Here is a 17,581-nt window from a genome sequence, read left to right as displayed (position 1 = left end):
TACTTTGATACGGACTTTTGAGAAGTGATTCCGCTAACACTATTAAGAAAGGTGTTGTGTTTCCCTGCATCTTACAATGGTCTCTCAGAAGCAGTGCCAAGATGGCTCAGCTCTAGTCCCTCAGTGGCCTTCAACCCACAACAAAATGTTGAAACCAGAAACAGAACTAAAATTACTGCTTTCCTATTTTTTCCACCAGTGTCACTACCCTAAATGCATTGCTTAAAAAGATACCACTGGCCAAATAAATATTTTTATCTAGGTTGAATAGTAGAAGGGTGAGTGATTGGACTTAGGGAAATTTTGTATCAACTAGTAGCCCAGGGAATTCCAACCACAGCTTTTTAACACTCATCCTCCATCATCACTTGAGATGGAAGATCTCATTGTTTCAATCAGGGTTCAGAGAGTAAAAGAGTAACCTCACCTGTTGTTTTAACATAACAATTACTATAAGGAATCAAATAGATGTTGGAGAACTGAAAAAGTTAAAAAGGGCCATTACATAGAAAGTGAAAGTCACTCAGTCGTGTCTGACTCTTTGAGACCCCATGGACTACACAGTCCATGGAATTCTCCAGGTCAGAATACTGGAGTGGGTAGCCATTCCCTTCTCCAGGGATCTTCCCAACCCAGAGATCGAACTCAGATCCCTGGCATTGCAGGCAGATTCTTCACCAGCTGAGCCACCAGGGAAGCCCAGATAACATAGAAGCAGCTACCAAAGATAAACACACAACATATATAACTAATGTTAACACTAGTTTCTCCTGGTAATAAAATACTAGCTCATTTTTCTACAAGGCCTACTAATTAAATACTACACTCATGTTAGAGCATAAAAGTAATGCTTCCTCAGGTCAGTCAATGCAGTAGATAGCCGAGACAGAATCTTCTAGAATGCAGTTATATAATCATATAGCATATGAGACTTCACCATTGGAAAGCCCCCCTTGTCATAAAGTTTCAGGTTCAAGAAGACACTGCCTACAACACTGGCACCAATGTATACACCCCTCTATTTAAAGAGCCCAAGAAAAAAAATCAGTCCTGGGACAAATGAGCCCTTGAGGATTGAAAATGTTTCACAACTTAGCTGCAGTGTGTAGTATCAGACACCAATATTTTTGTTCGCCCTCACTCCCAAACCATGTCATACCTTATCTAGACTGTCTAACCTCAGACCCCAACCCACTGTGGCCATTTGTTGAGAAAATGCTTTTCCTTTGCACATGATCACTGATTGGAGCAGCCGTGACTTAACGTGGCCTGAGGAGAGTTGATCCGTAGAATGGAGACCTGGCCGAAGCTGACCCTTTTTCTTTGGACTGGAATTGAGAGTAAGGCTGTCTTCAGGTGGCTGATCAGTAACGTATGAAATCTGGGAGCTACTGTTGGCCACCTGCCGCCGTGTGGAGGTAGGAACAAAGGGAGAATGGAGCCAGCATGCACACAGCAGGATGCGTCTGAATTCACAGCCTTTTCGTGGCCCCCTGCATTCCTCCCTTACAGACATCAACAACAGTTCTTCCTTCAGAAGGAGTTCCAAAGAAAACGGTTAGAGAATTAGACTTTATTAGATACATAGTTGTTAAAATTTTGAATTCGTGGAGTTAAAAACCCTGCAGTACATTAAAAAACTAAAATTTGGTACACAAAATAATTCTAAACAGTGGTTCATTGAAATGTTTATAAAGTATCAGTTTCACATACTGAATATACAAAAGGAGAACAGTATTCTTGGGAATAAACACTAATTCTCTAGATAAAAAACACAGAAAAGGTATTATTGCTCAAATAATAAGTAAGTCTTCCCATATTAAAACCTCAATGGCACACACACTAAAACATGCCCTGTTGTAATACTCTGGTACTATAAATCCAACAGGCTACAACACACATAATTTGCTTGTAGCCTTGACCTTGAAAACAAATGGCTGCTGTGAGATAATATGACCAAACCAAGAGATGATAACATACAAATCAAAATGAAACAATACAAAACATAGGGAAAAAATCAGGCATAAAAAGAAAAGAACATAACCTTATTTTGAGAACACTGTTCCTTCATCATGAAGAATACGTGTTGTACATTCATGCTCTCATATACACTTAAGAGAAATTCTTTACACATCCAACAATGCGACAGGTGACTCAATCAATTACTAACACAATTTGCAGACTTCAAACAATAATACCAGATCTCAAACTTAGCTTTAACAAATGACAGTACAATACTATACTAAGAAACTTAGTAAGTGGAATGCCTATAAAACGAGTACAGAGTTCTTCGTCCTTCATAATTCTCTTAGCTTTCAGCATTTACCACTCATTTTCACCCACTTCCATGGGAGAATTGTTTTGAGTCAAACAGGATGAATAGCTGCCACACTCAGGTATGGGCTCCTGGGAAAGCCAGTTGTTTTCTTGCAGGAGAGGTTTTTTCGACAAAGAAAACTGAATCTCAAAAAATTCTAATGACTCTCCATCTTCCTTCTCCACCAGGAACTGATAGTCGCCAAACCTAATCATGCATTTGTCTGGCAGATCCATTTTATTTAGGTAGCCCAGCTCCTTGTTGTCCACAAGCAGACTGGTCTTCTTACTCATATTTTTAATTTCAAAAGAGACAACTGAACTATTAAACTTTTTAAACACCTGTAGAGAAAACTGAACTCGAGAAACCTGTTTGTCCTGAAAGATATAATTACAGGTGTGAGAATTTCGGCCAAATTTCACCACTTCGCTGGTGGGGAGTTTCTCTCGGTTAAAAAACTTTATTGATCGGAATATTCCACTTCGCTGGTGGCCAGGATGGTAAAGAGTCATCTGGAGACAAGTTACCATCTCTTCTGTGTCCGCATCCTCAAAACTGGACATGATGAGCACCGGAATCTGACCTGCCTGCAACAATTAAATCAGCACATTAGTTCACCCCAGAGATCAGATTCTGAGATCTTTGATTCCAATATTTTGATGAAAAGCTTTCCAATAGGTAACTGATTTAGACTTTAAGAAAACAATACATAAGCAATATGCTTTCATTTAACTAGTAGATATGTGAAATCTTATACCAAGCCCCATATGAACTGGTACATTATATTTTCTTCTCTTTCATTTCCAATTTGACAGTAAGACATAATCTGGACAATAACAAGGAATGACTATTGATAAAATGATTTAGTGGGGGGAAGCATACAGAGACTTCAGTTCCTTTCTCATTTAAATAGGATGACTTGGGCCCAGACCAAATAGAACAGCTGTCTGTACTTTAGGAAGAAAATCAGGAATAAAGACTCTCTTCGGGGGTGGGAGGTGGGAGGAAGGTTTAAGCGGGAGGGGAAATATGTATACTGATTCATGTCGATATGTGGCAGAAACCAACACAACATGGTAAAGCAATTATCTTCCAATTAAAAATAAGTGAATTTTTTTTTAAAAAAGAATCCCTTTGGTTTAAATCCTCAGAGGATATACATATAAGGAAAACCTACAGTTTACTAGCTGAATTAAAATTTAATGTATTATGAATTTTGTATTATTTTGGATGGAACAGTATGAATAACTGTCAGAGAAAGGCTTCTGTGATTTTTACCGTGTATTATCCTGACTAAAGAAATGTAGACATTAGAAACAAAGTAACTGCAACATTTGTCCTTTATATCCTGATTTAGATTTCTAGTAGGTAAAGGGGTAAAAAAGTAAGTGCTTTAAATATTCTACAATTTTTAAATTTAGACATTATACACTTTTTATTTTAAAAAAATAATCAATTTCCACAAGGTAGTTCTAAATATCATAGTCTGTACTCATACTGGAGTTATTTGTTTTTGTCAATGGTTCCTAATGACTGGACAGACAAACTGTCATTTACCCCAAGCAGCACAATCTAACTGTTCTTAACCACATCTCTCTAGAGTTGCATAGCCCTGTGGTGACCTTTCCTCCACTTACTGTGCTGCTGCTAAGTCGCTTCAGTCGTGTCCGACTCTGTGCGACCCCACAGACGGCAGCCCACTAGGCTCCCCCGTCCCTGGGATTCTCCAGGCAAGAACACCGGAGTGGGTTGCCATTTCCTTCTCCAGTGCATAAAAGTGGAAAGTGAATGTGAAGTCGCTCAGTCGTGTCCGACTCTTAGTGACCCCGTGGACCGCAGCCCACCAAGCTCCTCCGTCCATGGGATTTTCCAGGCAAGAGTACTGGAGTGGGGTGCCATTGTCTTCTCCCCCACTTCACTGTATGTACCTTAAATAGTCAGTGGAGTAGCTTAAGCAGCAAAACAAAACAGTTAGTTACTAAAATCTATGAAAGGTTTGACACAAAACTGCCACTTTAAAACTACTTCGCTTTAAAAGAATTACATGCACATGATTTTAAAAATTCAAATGCTTAAAAAAGGATCTTTTTAAGTATCTTCCCTCTCTGACCTAATCATTTTTTTTAACTCTTTCAGAGCCAACCATTGTAAAAGTTGGTTTTATCCTTACAGAATTATTTACCCAACAAGCAAAACTTCGTGTTCAAAGACATACACATTTTCTACAAAGAAAAAATTTTCTTTCACAAATAGGAACATACTGTATTTAGTTCTAGACCTTGCATTTTTTTCAGTTAATAATACAAGTGGGTGATTTGTTTCCATTTATCTATACACGTAAATATACCTCAATCTTAAACAGCTGCATAGAATTCCTTTAAACTAGTGCGGTGGTAAATTACACCAGGAGATGGAATGATACTGAGTGCTCCCTGCATTCTTTAAATACTATATAGTATTTACAGTGGGGTTTGGGGAGCAACAGTCTTAAGGTAATCTGGAGTTTTACTGGTTTTTGTCTGCCATCTATATTAGATATTGCTATCAAAATTATGCTTGCTAAACAGGAAAAAAACAATGTTTTCTTTCCATGATGTTTGCTTTTAAAGTACAATCTTTTCTTCTGTTTTGCATAGTTGTATTGCTAAAAATCAAACTCAGTTTATTGAATTACTCAACAAATGATATAACAAAGCAAAATTTTTTATTGATTTAGAAATATATTTTTAATTTGCTTTCATAATAAGTTCTTTCTTAACATTATTATATCATATTGCCTTAGCCAATCAGACAACAAATGCCCAGCTATAAGCAGAAAAAGAGAAGAATACTCAAAATCTTGGGGCAAGAGTAGTAAAAATTGCTATGAAACCAAAGGCAGCAACAATTAACACACTGCAGGTAGAACTGGTTAATCACCATGATTTGAAAATACTTTAATTACAATAATAAAGTCATTATTCAAGAAGCAGACAGCTTAAAGGAGAATAATTATAACAAGTCATGAGATGATGCAATTAGTGGCTGACAAGAAAAGAATTTGCTGTTAAAAAGTAAAAAGCCTAAAAAGAGCAAGAATCTATCATCATGATGTCCGCCTTGTCTGGGCTACACTGCCATCACTCAAATGCATTCTTGGGCTTTGCACAGTAACAGTTCCAAAAGGAGACCTGGATTTTAAAACGCAGTATATTCTGGATACTGTCTTTTGGTAACACCCAACTTTTGTTCTTGTGATCTTTATATAACCTATTAGCTTAGAATTTAGTCTTTTGAGCAAATCCACCATCAAGAAAATTTTGCCCTATACACTTGATGCCTAGTTACCCAGGGCAGATATATTATTCACTGCAGAGGAAAACTCTGGCATTTTGGTTATAAATCAGGTGAATCAATTCTCAGCTTTTGATGAACTTCTGGTTTCACAACTGTGACCCTCCAGCAAACACTGAGGTAGACTGTGTTACCATCTGCTGCCCCTCACTACCAGACCTATCCCTACTAGTTCTGCCCCTTCGGAAAAATGATACTTCCCATTCCAGTGTCAACCATATTAAAGAAATGTGAATGGAAGTAACATGCAAGCTTATTTCCAAGGGTAGGTTTTAAAAACCACTATGTAGATAGACCTGTCTCTCCTCCTTCCATATGCCACATCAGTGCCATGGAAGGAACAGCTAAGCATGGGGTCTCAAAGGTGAGGGCTAAAGACAGAACCATAGAGACTTATGAGCAGCAAATGAACCCTCCTTCTAAGCAGTTACTGAGCCATGATGTTCCCTAACATACACACTCACCTTTCTTATGAATATATGAAATGATTACAGAGCTCAACAGTAACAAGACTGCCACTTACTGTATGCCTTTCATATGCCAGGCACAGTGCTAGCTCTTTATACATCAGTATCAGTATCAGTTCAGTCACTCAGTCGTGTCTGACTCTGCAACCCCATGAATTGCAGCACGCCAGGCCTCCCTGTCCATCACCAACTCCCGGAGTCCACCCAAACCCCTGTCCATCAAGTCAGTGATGCCATCCAACCATCTCATCCTCTGTTGTCCCCTTCTCCTGCCCTCAATCTTTCCCAGCATCAGGGTCTTTTCAAATGAGTCAGCTCTTCGCATTAGGTGGCCAAAGTTACTGTAGTTTCAGCTTCAACATCAATCCTTCCAATGAACACCCAGGACTGATCTCTTTCAGGATGGACTGGTTGGATTTTGCAGTCCAAAGGACTCTCAAGAGTCTTCTCCAACACCACAGGTCAAAAGCATCAATTCTTCGGCACTCAGCTTCCTTTATAGTCCAACTCTCACATCCATACGTGACCACTGGAAAAACCATAGCCTTGACTAGATGGACCCAACCTATGCTGTCTAGGTTGGTCATAACTTTTCTTCCAAGGAGTAAGTGTCTTTTAATTTCATTGCTGAAATCACCATCTGCAGCGATTTTGGAGCCCCAAAAAATAAAGTCAGCCACTATTTCCACTGTTTCCCCATCTATTTGCCATGAAGTGATGGGACCAGATGCCATGATCTTAGTTTTCTGAATGTTGAGCTTTAAGCCAACTTTTTCACTCTTCTCTTTCACTTTCAGTTCTTCTTCACTTTCTGCCATAAGGGTGGTGTCATCTGCATATCTGAGGTTATTGATACTATCTGCTTTTCAAAATAACCGGTCAAAATCACCACGTCACAGATGAGGGAGCTAAGTCTCAGGGTTTAGCTAGGTAGCCCAGGTCACAAATCCCTGCCAAAAGGAGGATTCAAACACAGCAGAAATGCGCACTCTCTCTTGCCAACTACAAACATCACTACTCCGTTACCAGTTACTTCACAAACTATAGCAGCCAATCAGCAGGGAAGAGGGCCATGGGGCGGGTGTACCAAAACTAGCAAGACACCAGGAATCTAGTGTTGAGAAGAAAAATGTACTGTTACTGCCTCCTCGTAGGAGAAGAGGCTGTGAAACACCAGATTACAGCGAGTATCAGTTATCCTTAAGCCTGATGTATGTATGTTGGGGTGTCGCTAGTAATTATGGTGGCTGGTTAGGGAGCTCCAAAGTTAGTGAACCATGGTCTCAGACTTCAGGGAACTTAGAAACTAAGCTATTCATTAATTTCCAGAGCTGCAAGTTCCCTGTACAAAGTGACCTGAATCTGACATTTCAGAGTGGTCAGGAGAAAAACAAAGACAGAAACTAACAAAAAAAAAAAAAAATCAAAATGATAAAATTGGTGGCTTATTTAAATAATCACTAGTGTGCAGGTGCTCAAAAGTAGCTTTTTCAAATCTGTTTGGCCTAAGTTATCAAAGAAACCTAAGAACAAGAGCTTATAGTGAGGGAGCTTCTAGAGAGGGAACCTGGAGTAGGGGGTGGAAAGGAGGCATTCCACTGCACACTCTGTACCTGTGGGATTTTATACCATGTGCATCTAATATCTATTCAAACATATAACAAGTATTTTCTTTACAAAGTCAGAAAGTGTTAGTCACTCAGTCATGTCTGACTCTTTGTGACCCCATGGACTGTAGCCCGCCAGGGTCCTCTGTCCATGGAATTCTCCAGGCAAGAATGCTGGAGTGGGTTGCCATGCCCTTCTCCAGGGGATCTTCCCCACCCAGGGATCAAACCTGGGTCTCCCGCATTGCAGGCAGATTCTTCACCATCTGAGCCAACTGGGAGGTCACAAACCCCCTGATTTTTATGGAACTAAATGGAATTAGAGATTATCATCAAAGCTGGTAAACCATGTTCTCTATCAAAAAGCTGTAAAACACTGGAATGATGTGTGGCATACAGTAATATTTGTGTTAACAAATCAACACAATAACTTTGCTGACACTGAGCTAACCGGTAAGGAAGAGAAAACTTGGAAGCACAGCAAAAAACAGCTATCCTGACCCTCCGCACCAGGTCATCACCCAGCAGTGTGGCTCTGAAGACAAACGGAACGTTGAGCAGAATCAATACTTAGTTAAGCAACAGGTCTTGCTAAAAGAGTCGTAAAAACCAAAATCAGCAGGAGGAAAGCCTTAGTAAAAGCTCAGGATTTTCCCCCCAGAGATGGTGTCTTTCTCCCACTCTGCCTGATTGGCTTGTTTCCAGCCAAAATTGCTGCGTCGGATTCTCCGTGGCAGCGGACTTCCGCTGCGAGGCTCAGTGTGTATTCAAGCTCCGAAAAATTTGGGAAATGCCTTTCAATCTGAAAGCTAGAGAAAGTCCCAGAAAACCACGGATTACGTTATTTTCGTAACCAAGCAGGCTGAAGCAAGGCAGGTGTACACGCAATCGAGCGGTAAGCTACACTTCATAAATGAAGTGTAGCTCACCGCTACACTTATTTTCTATTTACTAAAGGTGGAGGGGGGGTACTTTGCAAAGCACAGAAAAGTACAAGGAACACGCATCCCAATAGTTCCTGTCAGTGCTCCTCCGCTCTATTTATAAATATTCCTCTATATTGTAAAGCTAAAATCACGCCGTAAATAATCGCTCGAGCGTCTGCCCGCAGCCGAGCCAGCGGGAGGAGCAGGTGATGACTTTCCCTGCAACGCTCCGGAAGACTCCTGGACAGAGCTTCTCTCTCCAGGGGATAAATAGACACGACGCAGCCCCACTTCACCCCGCCCCCGCGCCCCCCAGACCGCCACCTGGCAGGTACCTTGGGTTTCGAGTGTCCGTGAACTTCCCTTCGCTTTCTCAGCGCGGCACGGGGTTAATGCGCGCGAGCCCGCGGAGGCCCGGGATGGCGGGACGCCCACCGCCGACTGCCACGTTCGCTCACCGCGCCGCAGCCGGGGAGGGCGCTCGCCGGCTGCGCTGCACCTACTGCGCGGGGGGCTTGGGGTGGGGGACGGGGCGACAAGACCGAGGGGGAGAGGGACGCAGACGCAGCCCAGTCGGGGGCTACAGGGGCTACGGAAACTGCGGGCTCCAGGCCCCGCGGCGCGCGCGGCGACTCCTTCTACTCACCGGCCGAGTGCGCCCCCTCCCCCGAGCCCTCCCTTAAGTAGACCGAAAGCGCGGAGGTTCCCGGACTCCGCCCGGCCCTCCGCCCACCCCGCCCCCGCTCCGCTCTGGCGCCTTCTGCTCTTCGCCAGCCGCCTTTTCAGACCCAAAGCCCAGCCTCCAGGTCGGGTGTGAAGCGCGATAAGCCCGGCGGGGACCCCGCTTGCCAAACAAGGGCCCCTCCGAAGAGGATGTGAATTTTGAAAAGGGGACGCGATCACCCCAACAGTAAGGGCGACTTTCTCCGGCACCCCTCCCTCCCAAACACACTGCCAAGGGTGGGGAGAGAAGAGCTGAATTAACCTAGCAAGCAAGCCAGGTGCAGGGCCCGTATTATTCTTTTCTAATCGTCACAGTCGGGAGAGTAGGTCCCCCTTACAGATGAGTAAACTGAGGCCCAGAAAGTGGTTAGGTTTCCGGGGGGGCGGGGGGAGGGGAGCGGCAGGATTTAAACTTGCCCCAGAGCTCCTAAGCCACCCCTTGCTACCCCATGGTGCCCTCACCTTACACCCTAGAATCCAGGGGCTTCCTCTCCCCGCCATCCACCTGAAGGGACTCCTCACTCAACACCCAGGGTTCCGGGTTCCAAAAGTAAGGGCTGATAACACAACCTCCCAAGAGGCTTTTATAACTTAGGGTGAACAAGCTGACACTATTTTCCTGCCTCAAGGAGAAGATTTGCGATGAACTAAAGGTGGAGAGAGCCTAAAGACAATAGGTGTCTAGAGGGAGACAGGAGGCTGTGTGAGGAGGAAAAGGACCCAGAACAGCGGCAGGAGGACAAAGCTTGCAGCGACCGAGGTCGTACTGGCCCATTTACTCCAGGGCTTGGGAAACCGCCCACCAGTTCTGGTAACTGTCTGGTGAAAGCCTTTCATTTGTCTGGGCTCCACCCTTGACTCCATGAGTGCTTGTTTATGGGTCCATTTCTCCAGCAATAAAACAACGGTGATGCTTGCTCTTGCTTCACCACTTGATAAAGAGGTTCTGAGGAGGGGTTAGGTGTTGAGCTCTCAGAGTTACATATAATCGAGAACCATAAGGCTGAGAAAGGATGAGCGCATCTGTAAGTGAAGCAGATTCCTGTAAGGCTGCATTTTGTTCGTTAATCATCAACACTTGCCGTTTCTTCCCTGAAAGAGGGACAGTCACGACCTTTTTTCTGTCAAAGAACATTAGAGCAGATGGAAGATAAGACATGCAATTTGACTACACCAATAAAGTCACACAATAAAATAATGTTTTCTGAATTGCAGCATCTGATCTCTAACCTTTAAAATGAAAGAAGATATGAAAATGTTCTATAAATTGCAAAGGATTATTTAACTCAGTTCTATTGATGAACTAATAGACAAAATTAAATGATAAAATTCATGATGCTGAACATTATCCCATGTTTCTCTGTCCTTTAAGATGACTTATTTGATTTGCTAAATTACCCAAAGTGAAATTTGAATAAGCCTTCAATTCCAGGTCAGACTCTAAGCTCAGTAATCGTTTTCTCCCTCTGACAACTGGTTAAAAATAATGGGCCTTAAACCAAAAATGGTTTGTGCGAGTTGAGAAACAGCCAAGAGTGCACCTTTGAAAAGTTTTTGTTCCTTAAAGGTTTGAAGAGATGTTTGGTGCTGGCTACAACTCCCGGTTTCTAACTATACCACAAAGCCATAGTAATCAAAACAGTATGGTACTGGACTTCCTAGTGGTCCAGTGGTTAAGAATCCACCTGCCGAGGCAGGAGACACAGATTCAGTCCCTGGTCTGGGAAGATTCCACGTGCTGTGGGGCAAATAAGCCTGTGGGCCACAACTACTGAAGCCTGTGTGCCTAGAGCCCATGGTTGGCAACAAGAGAAGCCCCGGTAAGGAGCAGCCCACATGCTGAATTAGAGAAGCCCCCACTCAGCACAGCTAGAGAAAGTCCACACACAGCAGCAGAGAATAAATTAATGAGTTAAAAAAATAAAATGAGTGAATGCCTTTTTAAAAAACAGTATGGTGCTGGCACAGAAACAGACACAGAGATCAACGTAACAGAATAGAGTCCAGAAATAAGCCCATGTGCCGATGGTCAATTAGTCTAGACAAAGGCTGCAAAAATATACAGGGAGGAGAAGAGCATTTCTTCAATAATTTATGTTGGGAAAACTGGACGGTTTACATGCAAAAGAATAGAACTAGACCATTTTCTTACACTATATATAAAAATAAACTCATAATGGATTAAAGACTTAAATGTGAGCCCTGAAACCTAAAACTCCTAGAAGAAAACATAGACATTACACTCTGACACTGGTCTTAGCAATATTTGTGAGGGGGTTGTGGGGGGAGGGGTCTGTCTCCTCAGGCAAGGGCAACAAGAGCAAAAATAAATGGGAGTACATAAACTAAAAAGGTTTTGCAGAGTGAAGGAAACCATCAAAAGCCAAAAAGGAAACATACTCAATGGGAGAAGATACTTGCAAATGACGTATCTGATAAGGAGCTTACATTCAACATATGCAAAGAACTCATATAACTATTATAATAACATTTCCAAAACCAAACAATCCAATTAAAAATGTATAGAAGACCTGAACAGATATTCTTCCAAAGAAGACATACAGATGGCCAACAGGCACGTGAAAAAATGCTCAGCATCACTAATCATCAGGGAAATGCAAATCAAAACTACAATGAGATATCATCTCACATCTGTCAGGATGGCTATTATCAAAAAAAAACAACAAAAAAATATTGGCAAGGATTTGGAGAAAAGGAAACCCTCATGCACGGTGGATGGAAATGGGCACAGCCACTATGGGAATCAGTAGACAGAGTCCACAAAAATTAAAAATAGAACTGCCATACAGATCAACATTTCCATTCCTGGATATTGATCCAAAGGAAACAAAACACAGATTTGGAAAGGTATATGCACCCCCAATGTTCATTGCAGCGTTATTTAGAGTAACCAAGATATATATAGAAGCAACCTAAGTGTCCACTGATAGATGAATGCGTAAAGAAGATATGGTAAATATTTACAATGTAACATAGTCATAAAAAAAAAGAAATCTTGGGATTTATGACAACATGGATAAACCTACAAGGCATTATGCTACATGGAATAAGTCAGACAGAGAAAGACAAATACTGTGTAATTGTACTTATATGTAGAATCTGGAAAAGAAAAAAAAAAAAAACAGTGAAAACGGAAACACTCATAGATACAGAGAACATACTGATTATGGTATGTTTTATAAGTGTCCAGTTATAGAATAAATAAGTCACAGAGATATAATGTACAAGATAAGGAATACAATAAACAATGTCATAACTTAGTTGACAAATGGTAACTGGACTTACCAGAGTGATCATAAAACGTAAAAATATCGAATCATTGCCTTGTATACCTGGAAGTCATATAGTATCATAAGTTATTTGTACTTCACTTTAAAAAGGAGATTTTAAATCACTAATATCTAAATTAGGCAAAGTAATTTGCAGTATGTGCTTTACTTTCTTACTGTTTCTGTTTGTGTAAAACCACTAAATGCATTTTTAATAGAAGAGGTTATTTTAAAGTTTTACTACAGGTTTAACTTGTTTTATTGTTATTCAGGGTCAGAGTTTAAACAGAGTAACAATAGCATTTACAGAAAAACATGAAATCATTCTTTGATAAAGAAAATGCCTTCGCTGTTGAAGGAATACAGTAGGACTTTCTGTGGTGGAAGTTTACTAGCTATTACAGGAAGAGGTTTATAAAATACACTCATCTCAAGCTATGATTTCTCTGAAAACAATGAATCATAAGAAGTGCCCTGTGAAAATACTTCAGCTGAAGTCACATCGGACTGAAGAAAGGTAAGAATTCTAGCACGTGCTCACAAATGTGCTCGTGAGAAGGGTCCCGCTAAAAGTCACTTTTGAGGCCCTCTTATTTGTAGATTTCCTCTCTGGAAAGGAACAAAATCATTTTTGTTTTTGTTTCAATGTGGTTTTGTCATTTTGACAAACCCATTCTTCGATTCTGAAGTTTCAAGCACTTTCTCTTGAACTCACAACTACTCATGGACTGTCAACATCTTTCGAATTACACATAATGTGGTTAAACTCCTTTCCAGTAAGTTTAATGAAGGAAGACTTGAGGTGGCTTTAAAGCTTGGTTAGGGCTTCCCAGGTGGCTCAGTGATAAAGAATCTGCCTGCCAAGCAAGAAACTCAGGTTTGATCCCTGAGTGGGGAAGATACCCTATAGAAGGAAATGGCAACCAACTCCAGTATTCTTGCCTGGGAAATCTCATGGACAGAGGAGCCTGACAGGCTACAGTCCGTGAGGCTGCAAAAGAGTTAAACATGACTTAGCACTAAACAACAATAGCAAATTTGACACAGCCAAATGCTGTGAGTGTTGCTCACAGATATACAGAGTAAGCTAAATGCTTTCTGGATGGTTTAAGCATTCCTAGGCTACTAATTGAAGAAAGTAGGGAAAACCACTAGACCATTCAGGTATGACCTAAATTAAATCCCTTACGATTATACAGTGGAAGTGACAAATATTTTCCAAGGGATTAGATCTGATAGAGTGCCTGAAGAACTATGGATAGAGGTTCATGACATTATACAGGAGGCAGTGATCAAGACCATCCCCAAGAAAAAGAAATGCAAAAAGGCAATTGGTTGTCCTAGGAGGCCTTACAAATAGCCGAGAAAAGAAAAGACACAAAAGCCAAAGGAGAAAAGGAAAGATACACGCATTTGAATGCAGAGTTCCAAAGAATAGAAAGGAGAGATAAGAAAGCTTTCCTCAATGATCAGTGCAAAGAAATAAAGGAAAACAATAGAATGGGAAAGACTAGAGATCTTTTCAAGAAAATTACCAAGGGAGATACCAAGGGAACACTTCATGCAAAGATGGGCTCAATAAAGGACAGAAATGGTATGGACCTAACAGAAGCAGAAGATACTAAGAAGAGGTGGCAAGAATACACAGAACTATACAAAAAAGAACTTCATGACCCAGATTACCATGATGGTGTGATCACTCACCTAGAGCCAGACATCTGGAATGTGAAGTCAAGTGGGCCTTAGGAAGCATCACTACGAACAAAAGCTAGTGGAGGTGATGGAATTCCAGTTGAGCTATTTCAAATCCTAAAAGATGATGCCGTGAAAGTGCTGCACTCAATATGCCAGCAAATTTGGAAAACTCAGCAGTGCCCACAGGACTGGAGAAGGTCATTTTTCTTTCCAATCCCAAAGAAAGGCATTGCCAAAGAATGCTCAAGCTATTGCACAATTGCACTCGTCTCACACACTAGCTAAGTAATGCTCAAAATTCTCCAAGCCAGACTTCAGCAGTACATGAACTGTGAATATCCAGATGTTCAAGCTGGAATTAGAGAAGGCAGAGGAACCAGAGATCAAATTGCCAACATCTGTTGGATCATTGAAGAAGAGAATTCCAGGAAAACATCTACTTCTGCTTTATTGACTATGCCAAAGCCTTTGACTGTGTGGTTCACAACAAACTGTGGAAAATTCTGAAAGAGATGGGAATACTAGACCACCTGATCTGCTTCCTGAGAAATCTATATGCAGGTCAAGAAGCAACAGTTAGAACTGGACATGGAACAAGAGACTGATTCCAAATAGGAAAAGGAGTACATCAAGGCTGTATATTGTCACCCTGCTTATTTAACTTATATGCAGAGTATATCATGAGAAATGCTGGGCTGGAAGAAGCACAAGCTGGAATCAAGATTGCCAGAAGAAATGTCAATAACCTCCGATATGCAGATGACACCACTCTTATGGCAGAAAGTGAAGAAGAACTAAAGAGACTCTTGATGAAAGTGAAAGAGGAGAGTGAAAAAACTGACTTAAAACTCAACATTCACAAAACTAAGATCATGGCATCTGGTCCCATTACTTCATGGGAAATAGATGGGGAAACAGTGGAAACAGTGACTAACTTTATTTTTCTGGGCTCCAAAATCACTGCAGATGGTAACTGCAGCCATGAAATGAAAAGATGCTTGCTCCTTGGAAGGAAAGTTATGACCAACCTACACAGCATATTAAAAAACAGAGACATTACTTTGTCAACAAAGGTCCATCTAGTCAAAACTATGGTTTTTCCAGTAGTCAAGTATAGATGTGAGAGTTGGACCATAAAGAAAACTGAGCGTCAAAGCATTGATGCTTTTGAACTGTGCTGTTGGAGAAGACTCTTGAGAGTCCCTTGGACTGCAAGGAGATCCAACCAGTCCATCCTAAAGGAGATCAGTCCTGGGTGTTCATTGGAAGGACTGATGTTGAAGCTGAAACTCCAATATTTTGGCCACCTGATGCGAAGAGTTGACTCATTGGAAAAGACTCTGATGCTGGGAAAGATTGAGGGCAGGAGAAGAAGGGGATGACAGAGAATGAGATGGTTGGATAGCATCACCGACTCAATGGACAAGAGTTTGAGTAAACTCCAGGAACTGGCCATGGACAGGGAAGCCTGGCGTGCTGCAGTCCATGGGGCTGCAAAGAATCGGACACAACTGAGTGACTGAACTGAACTGAAAGGAGCAATCGCACACGACAGAAAAAAAATTATTAAGTGGCGCTCTTTTGTGTTGCCTCATAACCGGGTTCTATGATACTCCCCTCTCCTCAGTGCACTCTAAGCATCTTGGATACAGACTCATCTAACTCTCCCCAGTCCAGCTCAGATGTTCAGATTTGGACTAACTCAGTTCGAAAGTGCCCCATCTCAGGCTGATCCTCTCTGCCAACCTGTGAAAACATTCAGGATCAACTGAGATAACTCAGCTCTTTTACTATTGTCCCCTAAATGGGGGACAAGAGTAGGTCCAAAGTATTGAGAATGAAGATAAGCTACTCTGGACTTCACTTTCTCGCTGTTTGTGGGGTTAAGCGACTGCAGTTAAAACAATTTAGATCTAAGTGGAAATATCTGCTGGATGCACCACTAAAGCAAAAAACCAAAGTGCAGAACAAAAATGCTATATTTGTGATGGTGAGGGGGGAGATATCTGTAAATGTGTGAACTGTCTACAAAGAGATCCAAGAAATGGAACTGTAATATTGGTTAATCTGAGAGAAAGAATTTGGGAGACAGAGGGCAGAAGGTGGAGATGGAACAGATTTTTCATTGGGTACTTTTCCAAACTGTTTGAATTTCAGTCTCATTTGCATGCAATATGGCTACATGCACACACACGCACACACACAGTTTTTTTTTTAAGAAAAACCAAGGCTTCCCAGGTGGCTCCAGGGGTAAAGAATCCTCCTGCCAATGCAGGAGATCCAAGAGACACAGGTGCATTGCCTGGGTTGGGATTTCTCCTGGAGTAGGAAATGGCAACCTGCTCCAGTATTCTTGTCTGGAGAATCCCAGGGATGGGGGAGCCTGGTGGGCTGCCGTCTATGGGGTCGCACAGAGTTGGACACAACTGAAGCGACTTAGCAGCAGCAGTAGCAGCAGCAGCAGGAAATGGCAACCTGCTCCAGTATTCTTGTCTGAAAAATCCCATGGACAGAGAAGCTTGTCCACAGAGGTTGCAAAGAATCAAACATGACTAAGCACACACATGAAAGAAGTCTCCTGAGAGAAAATTCTCACTTAATTTTTTGATGTTTCAATATTTTTCACATGTGGAGAACTGCAATAAAATTCAGGTTGTCAAGAGAATGATCAGATGGTGAGAAGGAAATTGGCAGGGCCCTTGAAGGATGGAGAGAGAGGAGTTGGCCTGTCCCAGGGCATCGGTTCTGCCCCTCCCTGGACACTTGAGGGGAAGTTGTGTGGTAGGCAAGATTCTGAGATAACCCCCAAGTTTCCCATCCCCAGATATACACAGCTTGTAAAATCTCCTTGCCTTGAATGTGGGCAAAATCCATGAATATGACAAGATGTCTCTCATGTGAGGAGAGGTTTCTAATCAGTTGTCTTTGATTCCAAAGGGAGATTATCTGGTTGAGCTTGATCTAAACATGTGAATTCTTAAAAGGGCTCAGCCCTTCAGGCAGTCAGGTCCCTGCTGGCCTAGAAAGCAAACATCCATGTCAGTCAATAAAGAATCTGCCTGCAATGCAGGAGATCTGGGTTCGATCCCTGGGTCGGGAAGATCCTCTAGAGAAAGAAATGGCAACCCCACACCAGTATTCTTCCCTGGAGAACCCCCTGGACAGAGGAGGCTGGCAGTCTACAGTCCCTGGGGTCACAAGAGCTGGACACTCTTAGCGCTTT

At 41.9% G+C, this 17,581-nt stretch overlaps 1 protein-coding gene across 1 annotated transcript; it reads right to left on the bottom strand.

Moving 5' to 3' along the window:
* Nucleotides 1-1,553: 1,553 nt before the first annotated feature.
* TIFA (TRAF interacting protein with forkhead associated domain) lies at nucleotides 1,554-9,349 on the bottom strand. The gene is made up of 2 exons (XM_019962301.2): nucleotides 8,986-9,349; nucleotides 1,554-2,904 (listed from the first exon to the last, which is right to left on the bottom strand). Exon 2 carries the CDS (start codon nucleotides 2,878-2,880, stop codon nucleotides 2,323-2,325), a length of 558 nt encoding a protein of 185 aa, XP_019817860.2. The 5' UTR covers nucleotides 2,881-2,904; nucleotides 8,986-9,349; the 3' UTR covers nucleotides 1,554-2,322.
* Nucleotides 9,350-17,581: the final 8,232 nt, after the last annotated feature.

This window comes from Bos indicus, chromosome 6 (assembly GCF_029378745.1).
Source record: "Bos indicus isolate NIAB-ARS_2022 breed Sahiwal x Tharparkar chromosome 6, NIAB-ARS_B.indTharparkar_mat_pri_1.0, whole genome shotgun sequence".
In the NCBI taxonomy this organism is placed as follows: Eukaryota; Metazoa; Chordata; class Mammalia; order Artiodactyla; family Bovidae; genus Bos; species Bos indicus.
Note: the sequence above shows the minus strand (reverse complement) of the source record. Positions and strands in the feature narration are given on the sequence as shown.

Bases quoted from the DNA above. Each gene is read 5' to 3' on its own strand.
- TIFA (XM_019962301.2), bottom strand. From the start codon at position 2,880: ATGTCCAGTTTTGAGGATGCGGACACAGAAGAGATGGTAACTTGTCTC.